The 24,555-nt window shown below is 54.0% G+C and overlaps 9 protein-coding genes across 9 annotated transcripts; 2 read left to right on the top strand and 7 right to left on the bottom strand.

Moving 5' to 3' along the window:
• Positions 1-265: 265 nt before the first annotated feature.
• ISF_09394 (NACHT nucleoside triphosphatase) lies at positions 266-2,593 on the bottom strand (the record flags this gene model as incomplete). Its single annotated transcript, XM_018852996.1, has 1 exon — positions 266-2,593. One exon carries the CDS (start codon positions 2,591-2,593, stop codon positions 266-268), a length of 2,328 nt encoding a protein of 775 aa, XP_018699799.1.
• A 1,553-nt stretch (positions 2,594-4,146) lies between these two features.
• ISF_09393 (hypothetical protein) lies at positions 4,147-4,973 on the bottom strand (the record flags this gene model as incomplete). The annotated part of the gene is made up of 4 exons (XM_018852995.1): positions 4,147-4,231; positions 4,291-4,568; positions 4,648-4,877; positions 4,931-4,973. 4 exons carry the CDS (start codon positions 4,971-4,973, stop codon positions 4,147-4,149), a joined length of 636 nt encoding a protein of 211 aa, XP_018699798.1.
• A 214-nt stretch (positions 4,974-5,187) lies between these two features.
• ISF_09392 (Peptidase C45, acyl-coenzyme A:6-aminopenicillanic acid acyl-transferase) lies at positions 5,188-6,458 on the bottom strand (the record flags this gene model as incomplete). The annotated part of the gene is made up of 4 exons (XM_018852994.1): positions 5,188-5,913; positions 5,978-6,123; positions 6,186-6,360; positions 6,423-6,458. 4 exons carry the CDS (start codon positions 6,456-6,458, stop codon positions 5,188-5,190), a joined length of 1,083 nt encoding a protein of 360 aa, XP_018699797.1.
• A 506-nt stretch (positions 6,459-6,964) lies between these two features.
• ISF_09391 (Major facilitator superfamily transporter) lies at positions 6,965-8,580 on the top strand (the record flags this gene model as incomplete). Its single annotated transcript, XM_018852993.1, has 5 exons — positions 6,965-7,095; positions 7,259-7,544; positions 7,602-7,859; positions 7,915-8,247; positions 8,296-8,580. The coding sequence occupies 5 exons, from the start codon at positions 6,965-6,967 to the stop codon at positions 8,578-8,580; spliced, it is 1,293 nt and encodes a 430-aa protein (XP_018699796.1).
• A 62-nt stretch (positions 8,581-8,642) lies between these two features.
• Positions 8,643-11,887, bottom strand: ISF_09390 (Transcription factor; the record flags this gene model as incomplete). The annotated part of the gene is made up of 4 exons (XM_018852992.1): positions 8,643-10,447; positions 11,032-11,478; positions 11,553-11,698; positions 11,760-11,887. 4 exons carry the CDS (start codon positions 11,885-11,887, stop codon positions 8,643-8,645), a joined length of 2,526 nt encoding a protein of 841 aa, XP_018699795.1.
• Positions 11,888-12,743: 856 nt separating this feature from the next.
• ISF_09389 (Zn(2)-C6 fungal-type DNA-binding domain protein) lies at positions 12,744-14,578 on the bottom strand (the record flags this gene model as incomplete). Its single annotated transcript, XM_018852991.1, has 2 exons — positions 12,744-14,408; positions 14,474-14,578. 2 exons carry the CDS (start codon positions 14,576-14,578, stop codon positions 12,744-12,746), a joined length of 1,770 nt encoding a protein of 589 aa, XP_018699794.1.
• A 756-nt stretch (positions 14,579-15,334) lies between these two features.
• On the top strand, positions 15,335-16,400 carry ISF_09388 (hypothetical protein; the record flags this gene model as incomplete). The annotated part of the gene is made up of 2 exons (XM_018852990.1): positions 15,335-15,446; positions 15,514-16,400. The coding sequence occupies 2 exons, from the start codon at positions 15,335-15,337 to the stop codon at positions 16,398-16,400; spliced, it is 999 nt and encodes a 332-aa protein (XP_018699793.1).
• A 234-nt stretch (positions 16,401-16,634) lies between these two features.
• ISF_09387 (B-cell receptor-associated 31-like protein) lies at positions 16,635-17,475 on the bottom strand (the record flags this gene model as incomplete). Its single annotated transcript, XM_018852989.1, has 4 exons — positions 16,635-16,986; positions 17,060-17,218; positions 17,294-17,379; positions 17,455-17,475. The coding sequence occupies 4 exons, from the start codon at positions 17,473-17,475 to the stop codon at positions 16,635-16,637; spliced, it is 618 nt and encodes a 205-aa protein (XP_018699792.1).
• Positions 17,476-18,230: 755 nt separating this feature from the next.
• ISF_09386 (SET domain containing protein) lies at positions 18,231-21,439 on the bottom strand (the record flags this gene model as incomplete). Its single annotated transcript, XM_018852988.1, has 4 exons — positions 18,231-19,762; positions 19,984-20,083; positions 20,460-21,122; positions 21,179-21,439. 4 exons carry the CDS (start codon positions 21,437-21,439, stop codon positions 18,231-18,233), a joined length of 2,556 nt encoding a protein of 851 aa, XP_018699791.1.
• Positions 21,440-24,555: the final 3,116 nt, after the last annotated feature.

Below are 24,555 nucleotides of genomic sequence, written 5' to 3'. Positions count from 1 at the left end.
GACGGCTATCTTGTACGGGTTCAACAAGGCCATCTTGGAAGAGGAGGGACCCGAAATCGTCTTCCGTGATGTAGAATGATTAGTATAGTCTGGGTACTCATCTTCTCTGCCAGGATGGGCTGCCACACCCCCAAGATCTTGACAGGAAGCTGAAGGAAGAAGACCAAATGGGTCATCATTTTACCATAGAAGCGAATTGGCATACCGATGTATAATTAGATATTACATCTAGCCGATACGGGCATGACGCTCCGTTCAAATTTATCTATGCCTTCTTAAGCTGGGTAGAAACCTCTAGCAGCTTCTTTGACACTTGCTGCAGAAACCTTGGTGGCCCTTCACCTTGTCCCCGTGCCCTCTCCACGAGACGCAAAAAGTCACCCATCACCGCATTCAAATGCTCCGGGTCCTTGGGCGCAAACCAATGCACGTGCTGCAGATACAGCTCCTGCAAAACCTCGTCGTCCTCGTCCCCGCAGAGACGAAACGCGTGCAGCAGGTAGTCCGTCGCCACCACGCTGACCGGCTTCCCCGGCCGCTCGCACCGCGCGCGGGCGTCGGCCCCGCGTGATAGGAACGCGCCCAGGATGCCCGTCTCTAGCGCTGACTTGAGCTGCGCCTGCTGTGCCTTCTTGCCCGCGTGCGGGGCGTTGTCGTCGTGGTGCGGCAGGACGTGCTCGCAGAGGACGACCCATGGCGTCTTCTCCGTCTTGGCGGCCAGCGTCTCTGCTGTCGAGAAGGGCTGGTTAGGGTCCTGCCCTTGATCTAGCAGGCACAAGACAGTCTTCTTCGCGGCCTCGTCCCACGGAGGTCGGCGTCGCTCGCGCGCGACCTCGCCAATCTGGTAGTCCGGGAAGAGGGCCAGGACCAGCGGCGGGACTTCGATGAGCACGTCGAGGTATCCTGGCCGGCGGGCCTGAACGTCGGATAGATACCACCACAGCCTGTGGCCGACGACTTGCGTGCGGAGTATCTGCAGGCTCTCTTCCGCACCAGGACCCTTGGAGACCAGGCAGTCGTCGAGATCGTCGACGAGACGACGACACGCTTCCGCATCCTCCGGGAGGTGAATTTGCGCCGCAGCTGCTAACAGAGTTGTGACGCTGGACAAATACTCCGCCCTCGGCTCGTCCGACACGGCGGCTCGGCTCGTCTTTGTCCACGCGGCAGCAGCCCGGACGAGGCACAAGCTCGGCGAGAAGCCAGGCGGTGCCCTGCTGCTTAGCATGGCCTTGGTCGCGGGCTGGTCCAGGTAGTCCCGCACGGTGCGATGGATGCAGCTGACGACGCTCGTCTTTGGGTCGACGGCGAGCAGGCCGCGGCAGACGCCCCTGAGCTGCTGCGCGGCGTGCGCGAGCTGCCGCCGGTACTCGAGCCGGCCGGGGGGCTCCGGGGAAAGGGCCAGGACGTAGTCGGGGTCGGCACGCTCCATGGCGTGGAAGTGGTAAATGCCGACATGTAGGGGTTTCTCGGCAGCTTCGGTGATGAGAAGAGACGTAGCCATCGTGGCTTGATCGCTTGTCGGAACGGCGTCGAGGTTGTACGTGAACAAGTCATCCAGCTCGGGTGGGTATTCGCGCAGCCGATCGAGCAGATCGGACGGCGAATGGTCTTGGGTGAGAGCTTCGAGAAGACTCTTGGTGGCGAGGGACACCCAGAGAAAAACGCCTTGCGATCTTTGGCTAATCTCCAAGGCTATAGTCTGCACATCGCTCGGTTTCAAGTGCATCGTCGTCTCTGGATGTTGAGCGAAGTGATCCAGGACAAAGTCTACAATGTCGTTCTTGGTGACATCGTGCAAGCGCAGGTGACCCATCTTGTTGGCCCCAAACGCCTCCTCGAACACGCTCCAGGGCCTGCTCGACAGGCACAGCTTGACATTCTCCGACCGCGCCAGCGCGAGCAGCTCACGACACAGAGCCTCGTGATCGCCGTCAAACTCGTCCAGCCCGTCGACGAAGAAGCAGAACCTGACCGGCAGGTCATCGCGCCCAACAATGTCATAAATCGCGCGGTATAGCTCCGGTATCGACCAAGTGCCACCCGAAGAGCCCCAGCGCTCCGGCAGCAGGTGCTCGATGTCGTCGGGCAGCTGCCGCAGCATCTCGAAGAGCAGGGTCTGCAGGAGCCCGGCGTGCGAGCGCTGCATGGGCGTGCCCGCGCACCAGAAGTAGTGACTGACGACGGCCGCCTGCTTGGGTGCGGACCATCTGGCGAGGGCCGTGCGGGTGCGTTCGTGGTCGGCGATGAACTTGACGAGCGTCGACTTGCCGGCGCCGGGCTTGCCGGAGACCCAGAAGATGCCGTGGCCACGCTCCAGCCAGGTATGTAGACTGAGATTGGGAGAAAAAAGAGAAGAAGAAGAAGAAGAAGAAGAAGGTGGCGGTGGCTCATCTTCATTTTGGGATCGGGGTACGGAAAAGACCCAGGAAAACGTCTTTTGGTGTGCCTCGGGGATGGTGTCGTGGCGGGCGACGTTGCTCCGGAAAGCGAGACTCCTCAACACGGCATGGTCGCGCTGAAGGTAACGTGTCTGGTCTCTTGATTGTTGTATTTGAGTTTGGTAGAGGGTAATGTCATTGGGAGAGAGCATGCTGTTGTTGGGTGTGCTTTGTTGTAACGAGTGCACCGTCACTTCTAGACTGCGCAGCAAGCTGGACAAGGTTCTGAGCCTGTCGGACTTGTGGCATTGGAATCTGCGACTGTCTAGCTGCAGCTGGCGTACCTGGTGCTTTGATGCAGTTATGTAGCCACTACTGCATGTCAGTCTTGTAACAAGATTGCCTACGATGCTCGCCTCACCTCAAGGTCTTGGCTAGTTGTGAAGCCAGGCTGACTTGCAAGTCCTGCAGTCTCTCGGAGAGTTTTCGCAGCTCGAATGCCTGACGTGAGCTCCCTAGAGCAGGACGCGACGACCTCCATGTATTCAAAGATGTACTGATACGCTTGGGTCCTCGAGTGGTCTGAACGGCAGACAGCACACGGTTGCATAGTGATTTGCAGCTCGTGGCGAGCTCTTTGATGGCAGAGGCATCATGTTGTCGTCGGCTCTGGGTCGCATCACCTGTAAAGGCCTCCAAAGAAGCCTGTAATTCATTCAATCTCTCTTCCAAGCACCTAATCCGCTGGTCTGGACTGGGTTCATTCGAATCGGTGTCTGTCTCTGTGTCGGTATCGGTGTCGCTGGTATGCTTGGCTGGTGGACCACCAACACCAGCTAGCCAGGTGGCCAGGGCGGAGCTGTATGCGACACATTGCAGCAGAGTCAAGTCATCCATGCTCATTAATTTTATCGAGACCTCTAAACAAGATGTGTGGAGGCATATGAAGATGTAGAGAGTAAGATGGAGGTGGAAGGCTGCGGCACATGTCCGTTTGTCCTTCTATCTGCTGTCTGTCTGTCGCGGGGCGGAGCAGTGCCACTCTGCCACTAGTTGCCGTCCTACCCGTCCGCCCAATAAATATAGAGAAAAGATATGCGCACTTGCTTCTGAGTAGACAGCCAATTTCGGATTGCAGATCATCGTTATTAAATCAAATTTTTATTTGTTTCTAAATTAAATAGATGCCGGTTTTGTTGCCATGTCCGCACCGTACATAAACACAGCGTATTCGTATGTTGGTTAGTGCTTACAAGCAACTGTAACTTGGGATCTGTGAGACACCGTATCCATCTCCAGGACACCAAGTTTCAGTACGTAAGAAGCAAGACTCTTAGAGAGTCCATCACGGAAATATAACAAAGACAGGAGATATAGGAAAGACAGGAAAGATATGTACAGATAGCTGCTTATAAGCGTGGGTGCCTACTAACAACTACTTATGCCTGACCGCCAAGCCTGTGAACAACTTAACACGATGTCCATCTACTAATATATAGTTCAAAGCTTTAAAAAGTTCTACTATATACTTGAAAGTTTTAAAAAGTTGCCTCCGTGGATCTTGCAGTTCTTCTCCCCGTCACTTCTTCTAATCTTGCCTGTCTTTCCTATCCTACCTATACCTACCCTACCTATCCTACTTATACCTATCCTACTTATACCTATCCTACCTATATCCTACCTGTCTTGCCTGTTTTGCCTATCTTGCCTGTCTTGCCTGTCTTGTCTATTTTTTTCTTCTTTCTATTTCTTATCTATTTTATCTTTAAAAGGCAGATAAGAAGAATCTTTTCTCCAGCGGCACACCAGCTACTCGCAATATGCTATACACCATGGTGTGGTGAAACCAGCTGCGCACACCTTGTTAGTTGAACGAGAAATACCAGAGGGAACAAGCAGCACTACATACAAGCTCGGTCCGGCGATTTGCTGCGCATACTGCAGCGCAGGTCTCTCGACGGAAAAATTGCCCAGATTGATCTTGACCGCATCCTCCTCCTTCGCCGCGAGCTTGCCAGCCTCCACGCCGTCCAGCACCGTGAGCGTCCGCTCCACCCTCGCCATGAGCTCGTCCAGCGAGAGGCGGTCGTCGGTGACGATGGCCTCGGGCGCGGCGGTGGTGACGCCCACGTCGACGAGGAATTGAACGACGTTGAAGGTGCAGAACGTCACATGGAACGGGAGAGGCTACTGAGCTGCGTTAGAATAAATTAAATCGGGGAAACAAACTGCGAAAAATGTAGGGGGAGCAGAGAGGTGCTCCTACAAACATGTCGTCCACCAGGCGAGCGCTGGAGAGAGTCGCGGCATCGCGCCCAGTCTCCTGGCACCATTCTTGCCCTTTCTTCAGAAGCTTGACCTGATTCTCAAGCGCCTTGCGGAAATATGGCACCGTGGCCTCGTAGAGCACTGGACCAACCATCTCGAGCGCAAAGGGCTTTAGGTGGGTGATGTGAGTCTTGGAAGAAGGTGGCCTTGCGAGAAATTCGTCGAGGGCTAGGGAGAAATTGAGTCGTCGTCCTATGCCCACGAAGGTGGGATGAACGGACTGTTTGTAGGCTTTCCACGCGAGAGTCTGACCAACTCACCCATGGCTGATGAGTGACTTTCCTTTAAACGACGGCGGCCAACTCGGCCATTCCCAAAGAGGCAGTGGCCGGAGCAGCGCCGCCCGCTTCACCGTGCCGCTTCTCCGTGTCCGCGACAAGGCTGCTGGTGTGGGGAACAAGAAAAGAATTAGTGAAATAATCTACCCTTATTCAATTCCTACTCTATGTGTTTGTCACACGGTCTTCCTTCGCGACCACTACAGCTCAGCGGGTTTCAGCGTCCAGCAACCCTCCGGCTCGGTCGGCCGACCCAGCCTCACACGCGCCACCTTGGCCCGCAAGTCCATCATGATGCTGAACAGCGTCTCGCTCTCCCGGACCGAGCTGCTCTTCCGATTGATCGCCGTTGGGAACCCGTCCTCGTCCTCCAGCATCCGCTCGCAGCACTCCACCGGCGACAACGCGCCGCCGCCCTCCGTGACGTCCCTCCTGCCTCGCCCCAGCAGCACGCCGATCCGCTGCATCCTCGCCAGCGAGTCCGGGAAGGTGTGCACGTCCCGCACCGCGGGGTCGTGCGCAGCCAGGAAGTGGTTCGTATGCGCAAGCTGCCCGTCCGCGTCCGCGTCCAGCGTCAGAACGTCGAGGTGGCTGAATTCCAGCGACGCGCCGCCGGTGCGGTCCGCGACGAGGATGTGGCCCGACGTGCCGAGGGTGAGGGCGCGCAGCCGCGCGACCGCCTTGGGCCGACTCTCGCACTCGAGCGCCGCGCGCAGGGCCACGTGGATCGGGAGCGCATCGAACTTGACGCCCCGGGCCTTGATGGCGTTGACGAAGACTCCGACGCCGGCTGCGTTGAGGCCGCTCTTGCAGAGGAGTCCGGCCTCGGTGACGAGGCTGGCGGGTGGTCGTTGAACGGCGCCGTCGGCGGCGGCGGCGGGCCTGACGTGCATCAGGACGAGCCGGGCTTTCTGCGGTATATCCCACTGATACGACACTCAGCTTCCAGAATATCTCTTTTGTTTGATCGAGTAGTCAGCGTAGACTTACATCCCAGTTCTGACCGGCGACGCTAAACGTATCCGTCGCCCAGGACAGAGACGTGCAACCGTCGTTCATCATGCCCATCGAGATTTCCGTCCGCGCATTCAGCGCCAATATGGCCGCGAAGGGGAGCTCAGCGCCATCGGCGATGCCTATAAAATCTGGTTAGTAGTATCCTCAATCGATTGTCGAAGAAAACGACGAATAGGCCGACCTCGCATCTCCTCGACAAGATGAGGAACATGGTGCTCAAGGAACGGATAGAATCCATTCGCCGCATCTTCGGCAGCCTCCCAGCTCATCTTGCTATTCTTCTGGAAATATTGGGCATAATATTCCACACTTCCATGCACCAGTGTCCTGGCTTTGCTTCCGTGGTGGAAGCCAATCTGGGAAATTTTGTTAACAGGCCTCAATGGTGTAAGTGGTGTGCGATGGAACGGTTGCGTACCTCATACGGAGTTCCAGAGCAAGTAATTTCCAACATCCTGGAGATTTCTAGCCGAATCTTCTTCAATCTTTGAAAGGATCGAGTTCTTCCATGAGCGACTCGTCTGAGAAAGAGCAAGACGCCATGGCCTTTTAACAAGCGCAAGGCAAGAAGCATCCAGCGGTCGCCGCGGACAGCAGCCCGGATTTCAGAGCCGAAACAAGCTAGTTTCCGACATCAGAAGGAGCAATATTAGGTTAAACTCCGAATTGTAAAAGACAAATGCGGCTAGTTGCCGAGCTGGGCTGGAACCGTTCTCCCCGCAATACCCCAGACTCCCCGGCGGGTCCTCGTCTCTTCACAAAGAACAAGCAAGACGCTTCGCCGCTCATGGCGACGATTAGGAAACTTTGAGGATGAATCAGTCCACTGCGGCCGAGTCTCGGCATTTGTCCCGCACGGGGTTATAAGGCTCGTTGCCTCCATTGTATGTCCGGTCTGATCAACTTACATGTCCATTTACTCTCCAAGGTTTCAACCACCGCAGGTTACTTACAGTAAGAATGGACCAACACATCGAAAAGACTGTTGGCACCGACGTCGCCACCACCGAGGATGCTAAAACCATGATCGATACTGGCATTCGCCTGTCACCAGAAGAAGACAGGCGTATCCTGCGCAAGCTGGACTTGTGGTAAGCACGAACGCGGTATCAATGCCGGGTGGCGTCTACTACTTTGGCTACCTCGCCGCCTCGTACCCTGCCGGCGTCTTGATGATCCGCTGGAGGGTCGGCAAGGCAATCACAATATCTATTTGAGTCGGTTGCCCGCTGCTGCTGCAACTACGTTGTCTAGGGCCTCCTCCATATTGACCTTGGGGCACAGCCTCGTCTGGGGAGCCATCCTGATGATCACGGCCGTCTGCCACGACGCAGCTGGTCTCCTCACCACGCGCTTCTTTCTCGGCGTCGCCGAGTCGGCCATTGCCCCGGGCCTGACCATCCTCATCTCTATGTTTTACAAAAAGTCGGAGCAGCCCCTCCGACACGCCGCCTGGTTCCTCGGTAACACTTGTGCCGGGGTGTTTGGCGGTCTCCTCAACTACGGCATCGGCCATGTCGGTAGCATTGCACCCTGGAAGGTAAGTTTTGGCCCTCCATCAATGACGCGTTGAGGAGTTGAGCTGACCTTGACATAGAAGCCTCCATTTCTGATTCTTGGCAGCATCACTGTTGCCTGGTCGTGCGCCAATTTCTTTCTCCTGCCAGACGAGCCCTCCAATGCACACTTCTTCAATAAAACCGACCGGGAAAAGGTTATCATTCGTGTACAAGAGAACTTGACCGGGACTAAAAGCAATGAACTGAAATGGTACCAAGTCCGAGGGGCGTTGCTGGACATAAGCACGTGGTTTTTGGTGCTGATCCAGCTTTCGTCGAGCACCCCCAACGGCGGAGTCACAACGGCAAGTAAAACGGCCCTTCCGAGTAGCATCATCTAACTTGGAGTAGTTTCGCTCCATAATTCTGCATGGTATTGGATTCAGCACATTCAATACCCTGTTGCTTCAATGCGTCCCATATCTGGTCCAGTTTGTCCTTGTCGTCCTGTGCACAGGAGGCAGCAGCTACCTCAAAAACACCCGGACATACTGGATGATGCTCACATTTGCCATCACTCTCGTCGGAGCGGCCCTCGTGCGGCAACTACCTGAGCCTGACAAATGGGGTAGATACGTGGGTACTTGTTTGATGGGCGCAAACTCGGCCGCCTTCCCGCTGCTCATGTCTCTGATGTCCGGTAACGTTGGCGGATTCACCAAGAAGACAACCGTCAATGCCATTGTAGGCATTCCACCAAAACCAACACGAGCCGTACTAATGTTGTTGTAGAGATTCATTGCGTACTGTGCAGGCAACATCATCGGGCCGCAGCTATTCTTTCAGCGGGAAGCGCCGTCATACAGCTTCGGCTTTGCTGCGCTCATCTTCTGCCAGACAACCTGCTTTTTCCCATGTCTCGGGATGCGATTCTATCTCATGTGGGTGAACAACATGCGAGATCGGCACGACGACAGCACCGAGATGGCTGGTGAAGAGAATATGCAGGTGCAAGCCGTGATGGCTATGATGGACAAGACTGACAAGGAGATCGGTAGCTTCAGATATGTATACTAGACGATAACACCAGCGTGTGTTCTTTGTTTATTGCTTCGGTCCAGTAATGGTTTTCGAATTGCCTATAACGTAAAGTCATTCCATAACGCTGAAGCGGCCATGACCAAGTCTGGGTCATTCATCCATGAAAAGTCCTCGATATCGAAACCCCATAGACCTGAGGACTCTTCTGGTCCACCATCACTGAACGGTTGTTCGATAGACGCCTGCAGAAACTTTTTGCAAAGTTCTGGTTGCTCAAGAATGAGGCCGGTTATGAGACGGACCTTGTAATAGGTCTCAGTAGGAATCATCGTGACATCCGGGTATCCGTCGCCGTCGCGGAGGGGCGTTGGAGACACCGGCACCGACTCGCTCTCCGTTCGTAATTCGGCAGCCTCGGCGCTACCGTTTTTGAGATGCTTGTTGCCGCGGCGGTATCTGGATTGGTAGAATTCGTCCAAAAGGCGGATGCAATTTGACCATGCGCGAGCCAGCCGCCACGTCTTGGCCCAGGAGTCTAGTACGTTGACGAGATAGTCTACATCGTGTTTGGCTTGTGATATCTGGTCATCAGAAAGCTGCACTGAGGACGTAGCATCACGACTGCAGTGGTGAGCCCAGAGCAGGACGCTGGCCGCTGTGACCATCGGTATCCCAGCGCAGACCCCCAGCTGTGTGTAGCAAAGCCCTGCTGTGATACTATCAATAAGTCTCAGCATGGCGACAACTTGGTTAGCGCCCTCAATACAGATGCTAATGGTCACCGCGTCGCTGTCACTTGGCGGGATAGCCACAGCAAATGTATTCGCATCACGCCCTTCCCCAGCATGTGGCAGGTACTCGTGGTGTGAAAGAAACGCGGTGTGTTGGATGAGCAAATGCATGCTTGCAAAGTGTGACATCTGTCCCAGTGATCGATGCGCACGAAGATTGCGAAGCGACCATTGCATCTCGCTAGGCAGCGAGTCTCGCCAAGCTGACATGGCCGCTTCGTATTCTGCTGAGCCGACAACCGGCTTACGTTGACCCGACTGTTGGGACCCTCGGCCACCATCCACATAGATTTGCGCCACCGGTGACCACAGCAAGAACGTCCTGACAAAATATGCCAACGCAATTCTATCCGCTGCCATGTCGCTAGCTCCGTCGGCCAATTCCGATATTGTCGGCCCGGGACTTTCGTGGCCAAACGCAAAGGCAACCTCGCTGCACGGGAGATGGAGCTGTATTAAGGAGAGATCTATGGTCTGCGTTCGGTGCGTGCAATAGGCAACTAGGCGGTCGAGCATGACGCACGCCCAAAAGGTGCGTCTCCTGACCTCGCGTTGACGAGGCACCAGTCGACGGTTGTACTCACGCCTCATGCGCAGTGTCTGCGCCATGCGAATGGCTAGGCCAATGTGCAGCCACGCCTTGGAGGTGGCCATGGTCAGGAGCTCGCAGAGCCCCAGAACGAGGTTGGCCTGGATCGTAACAACTGTGGGTGGACAGGTCAGACTGGGATATGGAGGGTGCATGTCAGGGGCGTGGGGAAATTTACCAGAAGGTTCATCTGATAGCGAGCGAGACAGCTCTTGTGCCTTGGACCTAAAAAAGAACATGAGGCTTTTTGAGTTGGCGAAGCGGGTATCGGAGGTAGCTTCGACGTCTGTCAAGTACAAGGCAGAGAGCGCCAGAATTGACTGGAGAAGGAAAGAGTCCTTGTCTGGAGCAGCGGTCCCTTGAACAAGGTCCATATCAACGCAGGCGCAAAGCTCCAGCATGTGGTGAGTCTGCGTGAATATTTGAAGGAGCCGCTGCCGCAGAGGCATGGGGAGGCTCTCGTCCAGCCCGGCGCCACTGCAGTCGGAGGCATCGTTCCCAGGCCCCCTTGTCTGCTCAGGGACTGCCTCGTCAACAAAGACAAATTGATAGTTCCCTGGCGCGAGACTATCCGGCCAATGGCAAATCTGGTTTTTCCTTGAGCACGCGAGACAACGCGGCCTGGCCCCATCACATCGAACTTTGCGGCTGCGGCTGGATTTATCATTAGCGGATCGTTCGGCAGGTAGTAGGAGCCAGAAGAAGCGCGTACCATTCTTGACAGGCCTGAAGATTTCGAGGCGCCTTGATCATTATACTTCAAAGCCTCCCTGACTTTGATAATTGATGGTTGTGTGGTGGTTTGTCAAGGTGAAGAAGGATGTTTTGTGGTGATTGCCTGAGCGCCACTGGGGAAGCCACAGCTGGGCTGTCGCGTTGATCAGGACTTGACAATCACCTTGACACCGAAGCACGATAAGAAGCAAAGAATAAAAAAATACCAAAATTTTCTATAAGCTATACCACCTTGTTTCTATCTCTATATTAGAGTCTCTCTATTTAAGCGATGGGGAAATTTACACAAAATCCTGAGGACAACTATCGCGGGGTTCGAGTCTTGCTTAGTCTCAGCCGTGAAGTCCAGAGGAGCTGATCAACTTCGCGCACCTCCAGTGCCTCCCAGACTCAGACTGCGCTTCGGGATCTTGCACTTTTCCACGCACGCGTCCACCATCGCCGCCACGCCCGCCGGCAGCGCCGCGCGGATGCGGTCAATGTCCGCCCCCGAGATGGCGTCACCCAGCTGCGTCGCCAGCACGTCGTCGGGCAGCGCAAACGCCTGGTCGGCGACGAACCCGAAGCCGCCGTCCTCGGCGGAGAAGACGGTCAGCGCCGTCGCGTCGCCGCAGTCCGGGTTGATCTGCGTGTGCAGCGCGCCCTGGTCAAAGACGGTCAGCGCGCCGGGCGAGGCCATCTCGGTGCGAATCACCCGCTGTCCACCGCTGCTGCCGCCGGCGCCGAGCTCGGGGATCGTCTCAGTGACGAGGTATCCGGAGAGGAGCACGAGCATCTCGGCGGCGCGCGGGTGGATGTGCAGCTTGCTGATAGAGCAGCCTGGGAAGAAAAAGAGCATTGTCAGAACTAAGAGCGAGGCAAAGCGTTGTTGATTATTTTAGCAGAAAACGTACCGGGAAACCTGGCAGCTGCGATGCTAGTGCCCGTACCGACCATGGCTGGGAACGTCTGCGGGTTCGCGATGGACTGAAAGTTGTTCTGGCCAAGGTCAAAGACAAAGTCCTTGTCATCGGTCAAGATGCTATAGCGCTCGGCGAAGCTGCACGAAAAGGTCGGGTTAGCCTCATATGTACTGTGAAAAGTAAGGATCGAGAGCCTACCTATCGGCCAGGCGCAGGCGAGCAGCCTTGCTGAGTCCAGCGTCGGGCTGCGTCTGGTTGGTCGGCGCAGAGACTGCAGTCAATGACAGAGCCAAAACGGTTGCGAGGAAGGCGGCCGCGTTGAGCATGATGATGATGAGTTAATTCAAAGTTGGGGATGAGAGTGAGGAGCAGGTTATTCTGTATATTGTGGGTGATGATGTCTGTTTCTTGTTCCTTGAATGCCGGGATTCCAACGTCTTTATATATTCGACAAGGAAATGTCTTATTTCAAATACCTATAAAGATGATTCTTGTAAGTGAATCAATTCATGACAGCCAGTAAGCAGCACAGCCTTGACAGGCCCATCGTGATATCCATATGCTCGCTCTTCTCTTCATCAGGCGAGTAAGGTAGAGTGAAGCCATTCCAAATAACGGTTGAACATTACCGTTTCTGACAGCATTCAGGCAAGGGTCTTTTAGCCAAGACCATCTCCCTCTCTATCGAAATGGCCAACTAAATTTCAAGGCTGTGCATGCAGATGGCGCTGCTGGTGCAATACGCCGCAAGCCGGGCGACTGGCGTATTCGCCATCAGCACTGTCGTATCGCCGCCCCGCTGGCGTATTCCTCCAGTCTTAGAGTGCCCGGCGTAAATATGCCAGTGCTAATGAATTGAAGACGCGCATATGAAGATGGGAGAGGTGAGAAAATGGATAGGATTTTTTTTATTCGTATGCCGGGTACTTCCGGGGTTGGAATATTCTTCTTCCGTTCTTGTTTGTGTAACCTGATGATGCATGTTGTCGAAATGCGGCGTATTCGCAGGCGTATCGCACAGACACCAACACAACGGCCGTTCAACAACTGCGAATTTGGAATTTTCATCTCAGCATCAGCTTCTGTTTTTTGCAGCCATGAATTTTTCAAGCGACGGCACCACATCACGGAAGCGCGGGGAGTTTTACCATTGGTCGCTAGAGATGGACTCCTTCCTCCCCCTCACGCCGCGCCGCCACCGAGCGTGGACTTGACCGCGTGCATAGTCTCGGGCCACCACGTCTCCCCCTCAGCCAGGTCGAGCGCGAAGCCCTGCGCCTCGATGAAGCGCGCGATGCGGCCCAGCTCCCAGTGGCCGACGTCCCCGATCCACCACACGCCGTCGAGCAGCATCACCAGCACCAGCCAGTGCGCGAAGATGTCCATAGCCGGCTTGTGCGCCGCCTCGAGCGGCAGCGGTTGCGGCGCCGATGAGCTCACGCCACTGTCTCCCAGCGAGGGAGAGGACGGCTCATGATGCCGGCTCTCCTCCACCGGCATGCAGTCGAGCGCCAACTGCACGAGGTGCAAGAATTCAAACGGTACCTGGTTCAGGAACGCCATGATGCGCCGCCGCCAGAGCCGCGACGGCGTGGCCGACGTCACCCGCGCCAGGTACCGCACCAGCCACGGGGGCACATCGTCCAGCGCCCCAAAGTCGTGCGGCCTCGGAGCGTCCTTCCGGGGCGGTGGCACCGCGTCGCCGCCGCCCACGATGACTTGGAAGAGCTCCTCGAGCAGCCCGAGAGCGGCGCCGCACGCTTCGAGCTTGGCATCGCCCTCCAGGTCGGCCGCGTTCCGGACCCTCAGCTTCCTCAACGCAGACTCGTACGTGCTGGCCACGATGGGCAGCAAAAGGCGCCTAGTCTCCTCCGCAGGGCCGTCCTGGAACTTGTCCGCGCCGCTCCTGTCGGCCTCCGACAGGCCAAGCGGCGACACGAGCAGCGCCGCCTCCTCCCCGTTGTCCCCGTCCTCGTCCTCCTCCGAGTTCAAGCCCGGCGAAGCAGCGCTGCTGGAGGATGCGGAGGAGGAGCGCAGCCCGGGCTGCAGAAGCCCGACAAACGCGACGTGCGCCGCCCGGATCGACGTGATCCACTGCGACTGGAAGGGCAGCACGTCCTTGGCGAGCCGCGCGCCCAGCCGCGCGGCCCGCCTCGCCAGCAGCACGCGCACGTAGTGGCATGAGAGCGCGTACAGCACCATCAGCGCGGCGTTGGGCAGGACCGACCGGAATTGCCGCTCGCAGATGTCGCTCTGCAGCTGGCCCAGCGCGGCCTGGTGGTGGCGGTCCGCCAGCCGGAGCAGCTCGCAAATGCCCCCCAGCCTCCTATCCGAGGATGCGGCGCCATCGCCCCCGAGTAGCATGTCGTGGCACTTGCAGGACGCGGCCAGCGCGAGGATCGAGTCCATGACTGCCGGGTTGGAAAAGGCCAGGTTCGGCATGCCGACTTGCAGCGGGAACATGTCCTCACGCCCGTGCGGGATCACACGGCTGGTGTGCGTGATGTAGTGGCTGAAGAGCTCCAGCTCGCGCGCGCTAAGCATGGGCAGGCCGCTGCCGCCGGACCCCGTGCGCGAGGGAGCAGCCGGCGGCATAGCAGAGTCGGCGTGGCTGCGTGCTGCGTGGAGGTGCGAGCTCGCCGGCCTGTGGGCCGACGTAGGGTCCGTAGATAGAGAGTCCCTCATCTCCACGTCCGAATCGCTGGCCACCACCGCCCGCCGGCCATGCAGCTCAGAAACGCCGCCGCCGCTGCTGGTCGCCTCATCGCCACCGTCCGTAGCATTGGCGTACTCGCAATCCGTGCCCTGCTTCACACATCGCGCGCATCTGGGCTGTCCCTCATCACACTAGAATCCAGAGGGGTCAATTAAGCACAGGTACCTTCGTCAAGCTCGTGAAAACCATCACCGACCTTTTTCCTCAGCCTCTTGCATCGCACGCAGCCATTCCTGGACTTTAGATGGGCCCGGCGCTGACGGGAGGAGTCACTGGGCGCGCGGGTGGTGTTTGCGGGCATGTCTCTCGAGCGATCAAAACATCGCAACTAATAGGGCTTGAGCTTTTGGAGATTCAGTCCGGAGCCATAGCAAGCAAGACTCTTTGTAGGCTTAAGCAGGATGTAGCTGGACAAACTGGTGGACAAGATCAAAGTCAAGATCGATGATGGTCAAGGTAAGAAAAGCGATGCTACCTAAATTAGCGGCCTTACATATAGGGCACTAACTGGGGGGCTGGGCGTTGCCGAATTCGATGGCCTCAGAGGAGCTAATTTACGATTAAAAATCGAATTTAGATTCTCTGTTTTTGTCGGGTTTAGACAAGTTCTTGTCATGATTTGCGATCAAGTGATCAAGTGTGGCAGTGACGGTTGGAGTGGCTGTGTCGCATTGACTGCGAGCCGCCTCGGCTGTATTAGTAAAAGGACAACCATGCCCAATCGAAAATGGCTTTTTAATTAGAGTTGGCTTCTTTCTCTTATTTTTTAGTTATTAGTACACTGAATAGTGTAGAAAGCCAGAGCGGTGACGACAGAACGTACAATCCAAGATCAGCAGTGTGGCGCCAGAACACAAGCTTTTGCGCCAGAACGCTTTCACGCGCGCGCCTCAGCTTCTTTTTTTTTCCCGTATCTCGCTACCTCGCCTCACCAGCAACCCTTTTCCACCTCCCACATCCTCAGCCACCGTCGACCGGTTCATTCTTGCCAATCCCCTGACAACTCCCTCCCCTCAAGGTCTTCTTCAGCACTTGCCCGCGCGCGCGACAACTCACCATGGAGTTCACCGTGGTGCCGTCGCCCGACGCCATCACGCACGACGAGTTCACCACTGCGCTCGATGAATACCCTCGCCTAATTGACTCGATGTCTAACAATTCCAAAAGACGTATGCCCTCCCATCATTTCTCCCCTCTCCCCAGCTACTTTCTAACTTCTTCTTTCCCCCACTGCAGCAGCCAAATACAGCCAAAAGACGCTCCAGCAGCTCGTCGAGTACCGCTACACCCAAGCCCCCGCCGCCTTCTCGCCCACCGCTGCCTCCCCCCAGGAGATGACCCTCGAGGATGTGCGCTGCCTTGTCGAGTGGAAGCTTCGCCACGGCAAGTTCCGCCCCATGCTCCTCGGCCTCGCCGGCTCCAACAACCCCAAGCTCGCCCGCCGCACCATCGCCGCCGCCATCCGCAACTACCGCGCCTCCTCCGACGTCGACGCCGCGCTCGCCGCGCTCGCCAAGCTGCGCGGCATCGGCCCGGCCACCGCCTCGCTGCTGCTGAGCGTGCACGACCCGGAGCGCGTCATCTTCTTCTCCGACGAGGCGTTCCTGTGGCTGTGCGGGGACAGCCTCCGCGAGCGCGGCACGTCCAAGAAGGCGCAGCGGAAGAAGAAGCAGATGACGATCAAGTACAACAAGGAGGAGTACGCGATGCTGAGGAGGAACATGGAGAACCTGACAAAGAGGCTGGGCGTCGGCGCGACGGACGTGGAGAAGGTGGCGTACGTGCTGATGAAGCGGCAAGCGGCCGCTGATGCGGAGAAAGCGGCCGAGGCAGCGAAGGAGGCGGCCGAGGCAGCGAAGCAGGCGGCCGAGGCAGCGGAGAAGGAGGGAGAGGAAGAGGATGAAGAGGAAGAGGATGAAGAGGAGGAGGATGAAGAGGAGGAGGAGGGCACGCTCAAGCTGGCAAAGGATAAAAAGCCCGTAAAGTCTACAAAAAAGTCAAAAGATGCAGAGCTGCCTCGGCAGATTAGCAAAAGCAAAGAAACTCCGCCAAAGAGGAAGACAGTGCCGGCCGAAGAGGAAACGGCGGCGAGCACGAAACGGGCAAAACGGGCCAAGAAATAAAACAGATAATTTACTGAGCTAGTGTAGAACTATCAATCGCTGTACTTTGCAGGCGCGTCGCTCCCCAACAGCCGACCACGTCCCGACGGTCCTTCTCCTTGCACCAGCCATTGTCCCAGTGCCGTTTTTTCACGTCTGTTTCTTGCATTCCTCCTCCACATCAGACCATTGAAGCACATCCGTTACTTCGGGACCGTATTGCGCTTAATTTAGGAGCGGATGTTCAACGACATACTATTTCTCCTTCTTGCTCTCCTTGACCTGGTTGGCGTCATACTGATCACTGAGGTCATTGTAGCTCTTATGCAGCTGCTCGCTCTGCTTCTTCAGGGTCTGAAGGTCCTGCTCCTTGAGTTCAAGCTGCTTCTTGAGAGCGGCGACCTCAGTCGAGGAGGCCTTGGCAGACGAGCTCTTGTCGCCGTCGTAGGCGCGCAGCCGCTCCTCGAGGCGGACGATATCCTTGATCATGGCATAGGTGCGGTTGAGGATCAGGGAGAGGAAGAGGGTGAAGCCGCAGAGGTACATGTTGCGCTGGGCGTAAAACTTGCGGGCCTGGACTTCGGTGCGCTCGTGGCCGAGGACGACGCTGCGGGGAGGGAGACGAGGTTAGCTTTGAATAGAGACGCAGTATAGTGCGGAGGAGGGGGGGGTGTGCATACGTTCCGCCGCTGCGGGCAGCCTTTTCCATGGTGTCGGAGAGCTCCATCTGGACACGGTAGACGCGGTTCACGGAGTCGATGAAGAGGACGAGGATGAAGATGAAGGTAATCTTGAGGCCATGCTGAATCTGGCCGACGGTCTTGTTCTCGGAGATGAAGCTGGGACAGTTTGTTAGTCTCGGTGGCCAAATGCGGTTCTGCGGTCCGAGGAGGGACGGGGGGGCTAATGCATACGTAAGGATGGTGCGGCGGGCGTTGTGAGGCAGCGGGACGATGAGGAACATGAAGAGCGCCATCTCAAACATGAGAAGGGCGAACACCTAGTGAGTTCTAGTCAGCACAATCACGATCTCTGCCAGCAATTATTCGCAGCCTGTCAGGGAGAGTAAACGCACAAGCGTGTAGTAGAGCGTCATGGTGACTGTTGTTGTGTGTTGTACTGTGCTTGACGAGCTTTGCGGGGGTCTGGCGGGATTGGGATTGGTAAGGGAGGGGGGGGGCTGGAATTGAATCCGGTGTTGTGAAATTGCAAGCCGCAGATGGAAGGCAGCGCGCGGGTTGTCTGCTGATACAATCGAACCTCGTGATAGTTGAGCGTTGAGAAGAAAGGAAAGCTGCTGGTTTGGAAAGGTGGTCTGTTTTTCTAGCCGAGGGGCAAGGCAGTGCAGTGACTGGAAGCTTGCCGCTGGATTGGGCCTAGAAGCTGGTCCTGTGCAAGCTTAACTGACGACCTGGCGACGTCATCGTTTTCAGCGCTGCCAGGGTTTACCTGTGGCTGTGGCTGAAGCTACCGATGGCTGTCCGTGGCTTACGCGGATGTGGGGCTGGGTCATCAACACCAAAGCAACACAGCGGCATTCTAACATGAATTCTCAACAATACACTCGGGAAAATTCACCACGGGCAAGACATGCGTTCCCTCATTCATCGGCTACAATTCATAGTAATTCTTCCCAATTAGCGAATCTACCTATCCAGACGCGCTCATTGACACTGCTGTAGCCTCGCCAATGGTCCGCCGCCAAGCCCCAATCATCCAATTCGTTCCCCCTAGTAAGGACAGGCAACACACTCCCAACGCCCAGTATCCCAGTATTTTGAAACGACGAAACTACCCTGTCGCAGTTTTTCTGCAAGACTTCTCGTAAAACTTGTGCGCGGTACTGCCCTGCTAGTAAAAAAAATCGTCTCCGCGGAATTTAGCCGGCGGTCGCCTGTTTCTTGTCGCCCGGACCAATCGCCTTCGCACGACCACGTCTTGGTCTTCTTCTTCTTCTTCTTCTTCCTCTTCTTCTTCTTCTTCCTCTTCTTCTTCCTCTTCCTCTTCTTCTTCCACTTCCGCTTGTCCATCACTCTCCCTGACTGCCGCGCCTTCTGCTTTTAGCCCATAAGATCTTAGCGCATTATCTTCGCCTCCAGTAGACCACTCTTCACTGTCTTGAATCTCCTCCGCCCGGGCTTGTTCAGTTCGGCTCTGATACGCTGGCAGCGGGGATTTTCTCAAACTCTCCTCATTCCAAGTGGACTTCTTTGGCGATTCCTGTAAGCTTCGCGAAGCTTCGGTCGTCTCGAGTACTGCTTTTGGCACGCGTAGCGGGTGTTTTCTAGGCCGTCCACTACCCGGCCGAGCACCACCGCGTCTTCCCGTGACCTTGGCCTTGGCTTTCGTTGGCGTTTCGGGGGCTCTGTTGCGTAGGCTACGCCTAGTTGTCGCACCGCCATTAGGAGTTACCTCTTCTTCTACGCCTTCCTCGTCCTCTGCCGCACAGTCCATCCACTTGTTTTGCACCATAGATTGGGGAGCGCGGTAGCCGTCATCGTCTGAATCCATCCCTGCTAATGCCCGCTTGCGTTTCACTGGTCGGGTCAGTAGCGAGGCATGCGGCGCCCGCAGACCTCCTCCTCCGTCGTCGGCGTCGTCATAGTCGTCGTCCTTAACAACTATCCGCTGCACTCTGCCCCTCACCGCAGGCTTTTTACGCCCGATTTTCTTCTGCTCAGGCCTCGGTGCCTTTCGTGCAACGTCCTTGCGGGCAGCCGACTGCGCCGGTCGCCCCGGTTTCCGCGGAACTGCCGGTTTCTCGCTCGTCCTATTCTTGAGAAGCTTCTTTGTGAGGTTCGGGAAGTTTTCGCCATAGTTAAAGAACAATTCTTCCCCAGCTCGAATGTCTCGCAGGGCCGTAAACTTGATTCGATAGTCGCCGTTGACATAGAGAATCCGCGGAGTGATGTTTGAGCCGGCTTGATCGTGTTCAGACGCATGATTGATGTACCGACTGAGATTCCCGTAAATGGCAGCATCGACCCAGATGCCTTCATTGTCCAGCAAAGTGAAAATGTAAGATATGTTGGAACCTTGGTCAAAGACATCGCCGCGGCGAGCTTCTCTGCGAACACCTTCGTCGTGAGTAATGAGCTCACCGACATATTCAATGACGAAATCGTCCTGCGCGATGTTCTCGGCCGTAAACAGTCCATACCCGACCCCGTCTAATTGACTCTGTCCCAGTACGAGCTGTTTGCCGCATCCGCGCTGGAGCTCGCAATTCTGACAACCGGTTTCATGCAACATCTCAAAATCAGCGTTCAGCGGATCCGTTCTCTCCAAAACACCGCAAGTGCCACATAGGTCTGGATCGCATTCGCGGTTGAGCTGAACGCAGATGCACGGCTTTTCTTTCTGCTTCGCTTGGCAGGTTTTGCCTATAGAGTGGCATGAGCAGCCAGTGAACTTGTATGAGCATGTATCGGAAGTACATCTGCACCACTTCTCACACAGGATGCCCGACTTGACACAAGGACAATTCAGTGAGTTGCAAGCGCCGTCGTGCGCGCAGGGTTCGACGATGTCGCGGCGTTGATGCTCATGTGTTACTGTGTGATCTTGCCAATCGCCACTGAGGACCTTTCGGCGGTTGTCATACCAGGGCAGCGTTTTGAGTCGCGGTGGCCCTGGGCTTGTTGCTTGTAGCGGTGGGAGAGCCAGTGACTCAAACTTGGCATAGACGGTACAGCAATTTCGACCTAAAATGTGCGCCGTAAAGCAAATTGGGTCCAACTCTAGCTTGTTTCGGTTGACGGTTGCAAATATCGACTTCAGAAGCATGACATCTTCTTCTTGTTCCCAAGGTTTTGCCTCCTGTGTCTGGCCGTGTGGCGAGGACGATGATAGATAGCATCCTTGTCCACATGGATAGTATCCTCGTCGATATGGCAGCCCGTTTCCGCAAGCACTCGTGTCCTCTCCCGCTACCCTCCCACGCCGTTGCCTCAGAATCTCGGCCAGAGACATCACCATCATCATGGAAAACGTGCGCTTGAAGTTCTTGCTATCATACTCGCCATGCTCGCAAGAATTACTGAAGCAGATTAGACAGCCAAACAGACTATACGTACCCACGTATGCTTCGGCGACGTCATCAGGATCCCCTGCATCTCTTGCGACCGACTTAGAGTCCAAAAGACCATCAGTGGACTGCTCGAGTAGCAAAACCCTCCGAAGTTGGATTCTGCTGGCTAGTGGCATATCTTTGTTATCAAAAGCTCGGCTGAATGCGGCTGTAAACAACGCGGCAGCTTTGCTCGAATCCCCAACAGTCGGATTGCCATCAATCAATTCACGACTGGATCGCATCACAGCAATCCCTCTTTGAGGCGTGACATTATCATCGGATTCCTGACTGGTCATGCAAGCAACCAAAGCAGACTTGGTACAGGAAGCCATGCCGAGCTTCTCTAGCCAGGTGTCTAGGTATAGTGACACGGTTGCTGCGCGCTCTGTTTGTATTGTGAGTATGACCTTTTCCTCTCGATTCATTGGTTTGAATCCAGATTTAGTGTCGATTTCCTCGAGTTCTTTGAGCCATACATTATATTTCGACTCCTCGCTGCTTTCCAGATCGCGCAAGTGCGGGACAAAAGTCAGCATCGTGTTAGGAGTGAGGACGTTCTTTCGTATGCCGACATGATGGAACCGATATCGCGGGACGCGGTCCTTTAGTGTACGGATCGAAATAATATCATGGTGCTCCTCGCGCGCATCCTTGCGGGCTTTTAAATGTTGCTGTTTCTTTGCATTAGCGTGGGTTTGGTGGCCCGATGCCTTGGAGCTGGGCATACCTTAAACTTTACTCTCATGGTCTCCTCTTGCTTCTGCGGAACAGGCCCAGGGCCCATTCCCTCGAAGAGATTCGCTCCGTGATGCACGCGCCACTCTGTAGGCGTTGTGCTCTCAATTGCATGGGCGACAAGTCGTGAGTGGTCTTGTCGCACAGCTCTTAGAAGATCTTGCAGGGCCTTTGTGAGATCGGGCTGGTTCCAGTTTCGTTGCGGAACAGTTGGACGAGAGGATCGCGGAGGCGGCGTCGTGGGTTGCGCCATCTGCATCGAAGAGGCGTGATGGCGCAGTGGTACGGAGGGGTCAGTGTTTCCTGTAGTCGATGACTGAGAATCGGCTGGTCCTCGGGAGCGTCGAAGCGGCGGAGGGCTAATCTCCCCCACGCTTTGTAGCGTATCTCTGATGAAAGTAGTCGAAGTGGTGGATGTGTGAGGTCTGAGAGCAAAGGATGCGGTAGCTCCGCTGGCCAAGCGGGAAGGCGGTCCATTGGTCGTAGGTATAGAGGACAGAGGGGGGTCTGCGGTTTGTGGTTGACTGTAGGACGGCCCGGAAAAGCGCTGCATAGTATATCGGTTGTAAGGAGTGTCCCGATGCGACGTTCGCGACGCTGCGTCGTGGTCACTGCTCGACATGGCGCAAACGTCGGCCGTGTTCGTTCCGCAAAGAACATCCTCTTCCGCAGCCTGTTGACGGGCGCATGGCAGCGAAATTGCTACCCTGGCAGTGGAATGGCCGTGGGTTTTGGATTTCTGCGTCCAGGGCTGAAAAAGGTTGCTGTGTGATGCGCAGCAGAAAGCACTTCTGTTGTTGATGTGGATGAAGGTGCGAGTGTGCCCACTTGCTGGGTCGCGCGCGCCTATTGTTTTGCTAGTACAGTACCTGGCAACGACCAGTCGCCAAACCCACCTGACTTCAATGTCCCTATTATCAGCGGCTTACTACATAGGCTAACTGCCCTGAATGATAACCAGAGGTCCGTTTTTCTTCGAAGCTGATTACACGACTATTTTGTTTCTATACGAAAATGCTTTTGCCTTCTACGGTATGGTATATCTGATTGTGGCATGCACTACAAAAACAGCAGCACAGTACCGTGTCAGACCGCGCACGTTGACTCCAAAGCAAGAGAGTTGTTTCCAGTGCTGGCAAAACGCCCAACAGGACAGCCCCGTACTCGGAGAAGCAAAAACAGGAAACAAGTTCGGATGGCGCTCCTTGTGCTCCAAACGACTGATACCTGTCAAGCCCTGCCAGCCCTGCCCCCTTACTCGGACAAGATAGAAGGGGCGTCAACAGATCGCTTGTCAATTTCCGTACCTCGCAACTTGATCACCGCTGCCTCGTGCGCCGCAAATACAGGCGTCTCCACAAGTATAATGGCCAGCATGGGAATTGGACGAGTTCATTACGGTGGTTTCAAGTTTATGATGTTATGAATGCGCTGTAGATCAGGATCCGTAGAGGGCGGCAGCCCCAGAAGATATCGCCATGGTAAGGTTACCCTATACCAGCTTAGTGTGGGATTTCCTTAATTCCACATAATTGTATCTGGAAAACTATTCTATATGGTCAAAGAATCGAATTTTCATCTCTTGGACTGTCATAGTCGAATAAACTCCCGAGCAATTGCGGCGGTAAACTGAACCATGGGCCGCACGAAACCTTCTATGACGTAGCAGCAACCAACACCTAACTAAGGTGAACCTCACTCAATACACCTGCCCAGACAACAAGTACCAACAAATCCGTCGTCTTAAATTTTCAGCCCAGTCGTCATTACAAGACATCCGTCGTTTTCTCAAGGCAAATTTCTGGCACAAGTCTACCACAGGTGCCGGTCTTCAAGTCGAACTATACTTTACAATTTGAAATAACGAGTCGATGGGCTATTCCAGCACTAGTGCATCCGATGTCGTCTAGTGGTTAGGATCCTGCGCTTTCATGTTGCTTGAGTGCCGCAGTGGCCGGGGTTCAATTCCCCGCATCGGAGATCTAACCATGATGTACGACGCTCTTTTGTTTCTTTTTTTCTTTTAAGCTTTTTTTTACTCTCTAGGAGCAAGTTATAAGGCTATATTTAAGGATACTTATTAAATAAACATAAGTTTACTATTTAATAATAACTATACTATATAAATTTAAAATATTATAGAAGAGAGTAAAATAAAATAGAATTCTATAATTTAAAATAAACTAATAAAATAGACTAAAAAAGAGAAAATAAACTTAATTAGTAATTAACTATACTTTTAAAAATATTTAAATAAAAGAAAATAAAAGAAAAAAACCAATAAATATATATAAAATATCTACTTATAATAGTGGCTTAACCCTAATCTATAGTAAGTCTGTTTCTTAGGTAGAGAGTTAGATAAGTATACACCTAGTGTGTATATAAGTAGATATTATTATATAAGTCACATTAGGAGTTTACTCCTAATAGTAGAACTATTACTTAGATTAATTAGTAGAGATCTAGTCTAGCTATCTACTAGAAATCCCCTTCCTTATATATCCATCCTATCCTCTACTGTGTTACCTAGATTACTTAGCTTACTCTATAATCCTAGTAATCCTAGATTAACACTAGATCACTATAATCCCTAGTAATCTAGTCACGTGACTAGTTCCTTTATTCCTACGCCCCTATAAGCGCCCTATAGTTACTTCCTTAGGCCGCCCTACCCCTTATCTATAGTACCTTAGTGCATCTATAATATTATTCCTCCTCTCTATTAGTCTTATCCTAAGACCTATAGTCTTACCTTATAAGTTCCTCCTTCCTTCTATATCTTCTTTCCTATAATGCCTAACTAAGTGTCTAAGCCTTATTCTAATAAAGCTAAGTAACGTTCTAAACTTACTACTACTATTAAAGAGTTTAGTGTTATTATTATACTTTACTCTTTTTATTATTTATAAAAGCTTTCTTATAAGATAATAAAGAGTGTTTCTTATTATAAAGAGTATATTTATTAAGGTTATTTATATAATAGTTTAAGTGTGCTTATATTATCTTTTAATTAAATAATTTCTAAATCTTAATATCTATATTAGGAGGAGGAAGAGGCTACTACTTTACTATAACGTCTTTAGTAGGAATCCTCTAAGGCCCTTACTAGGCTAGACCGCCTATATAAATAGTGTAAGTCTCTTATAACTTATAGTTCTACTATAGTTAGTTATAGCCTTTAGTTACTTAATAAACTAGATAAGTTAGAATGGACTTTATTAGAAGCTACTATCTAAGTATAGTCTTTAGGTTATATAAATATAATTAATTAGAATACTATATTATTAGATCCTTTCTTATTATTAGAGGTGGATTTATCTAAGTAGAGTACTATTAGTTAAGCTATTTAAGTAGGCTTAAATAGTT

Source organism: Cordyceps fumosorosea, assembly GCF_001636725.1.
Source record: "Cordyceps fumosorosea ARSEF 2679 chromosome Unknown scaffold_48, whole genome shotgun sequence".
In the NCBI taxonomy this organism is placed as follows: Eukaryota; Fungi; Ascomycota; class Sordariomycetes; order Hypocreales; family Cordycipitaceae; genus Cordyceps; species Cordyceps fumosorosea.
The sequence above is the reverse complement of the archived record's forward strand: the minus strand, read 5'-3'. Positions and strand labels throughout refer to the sequence as shown.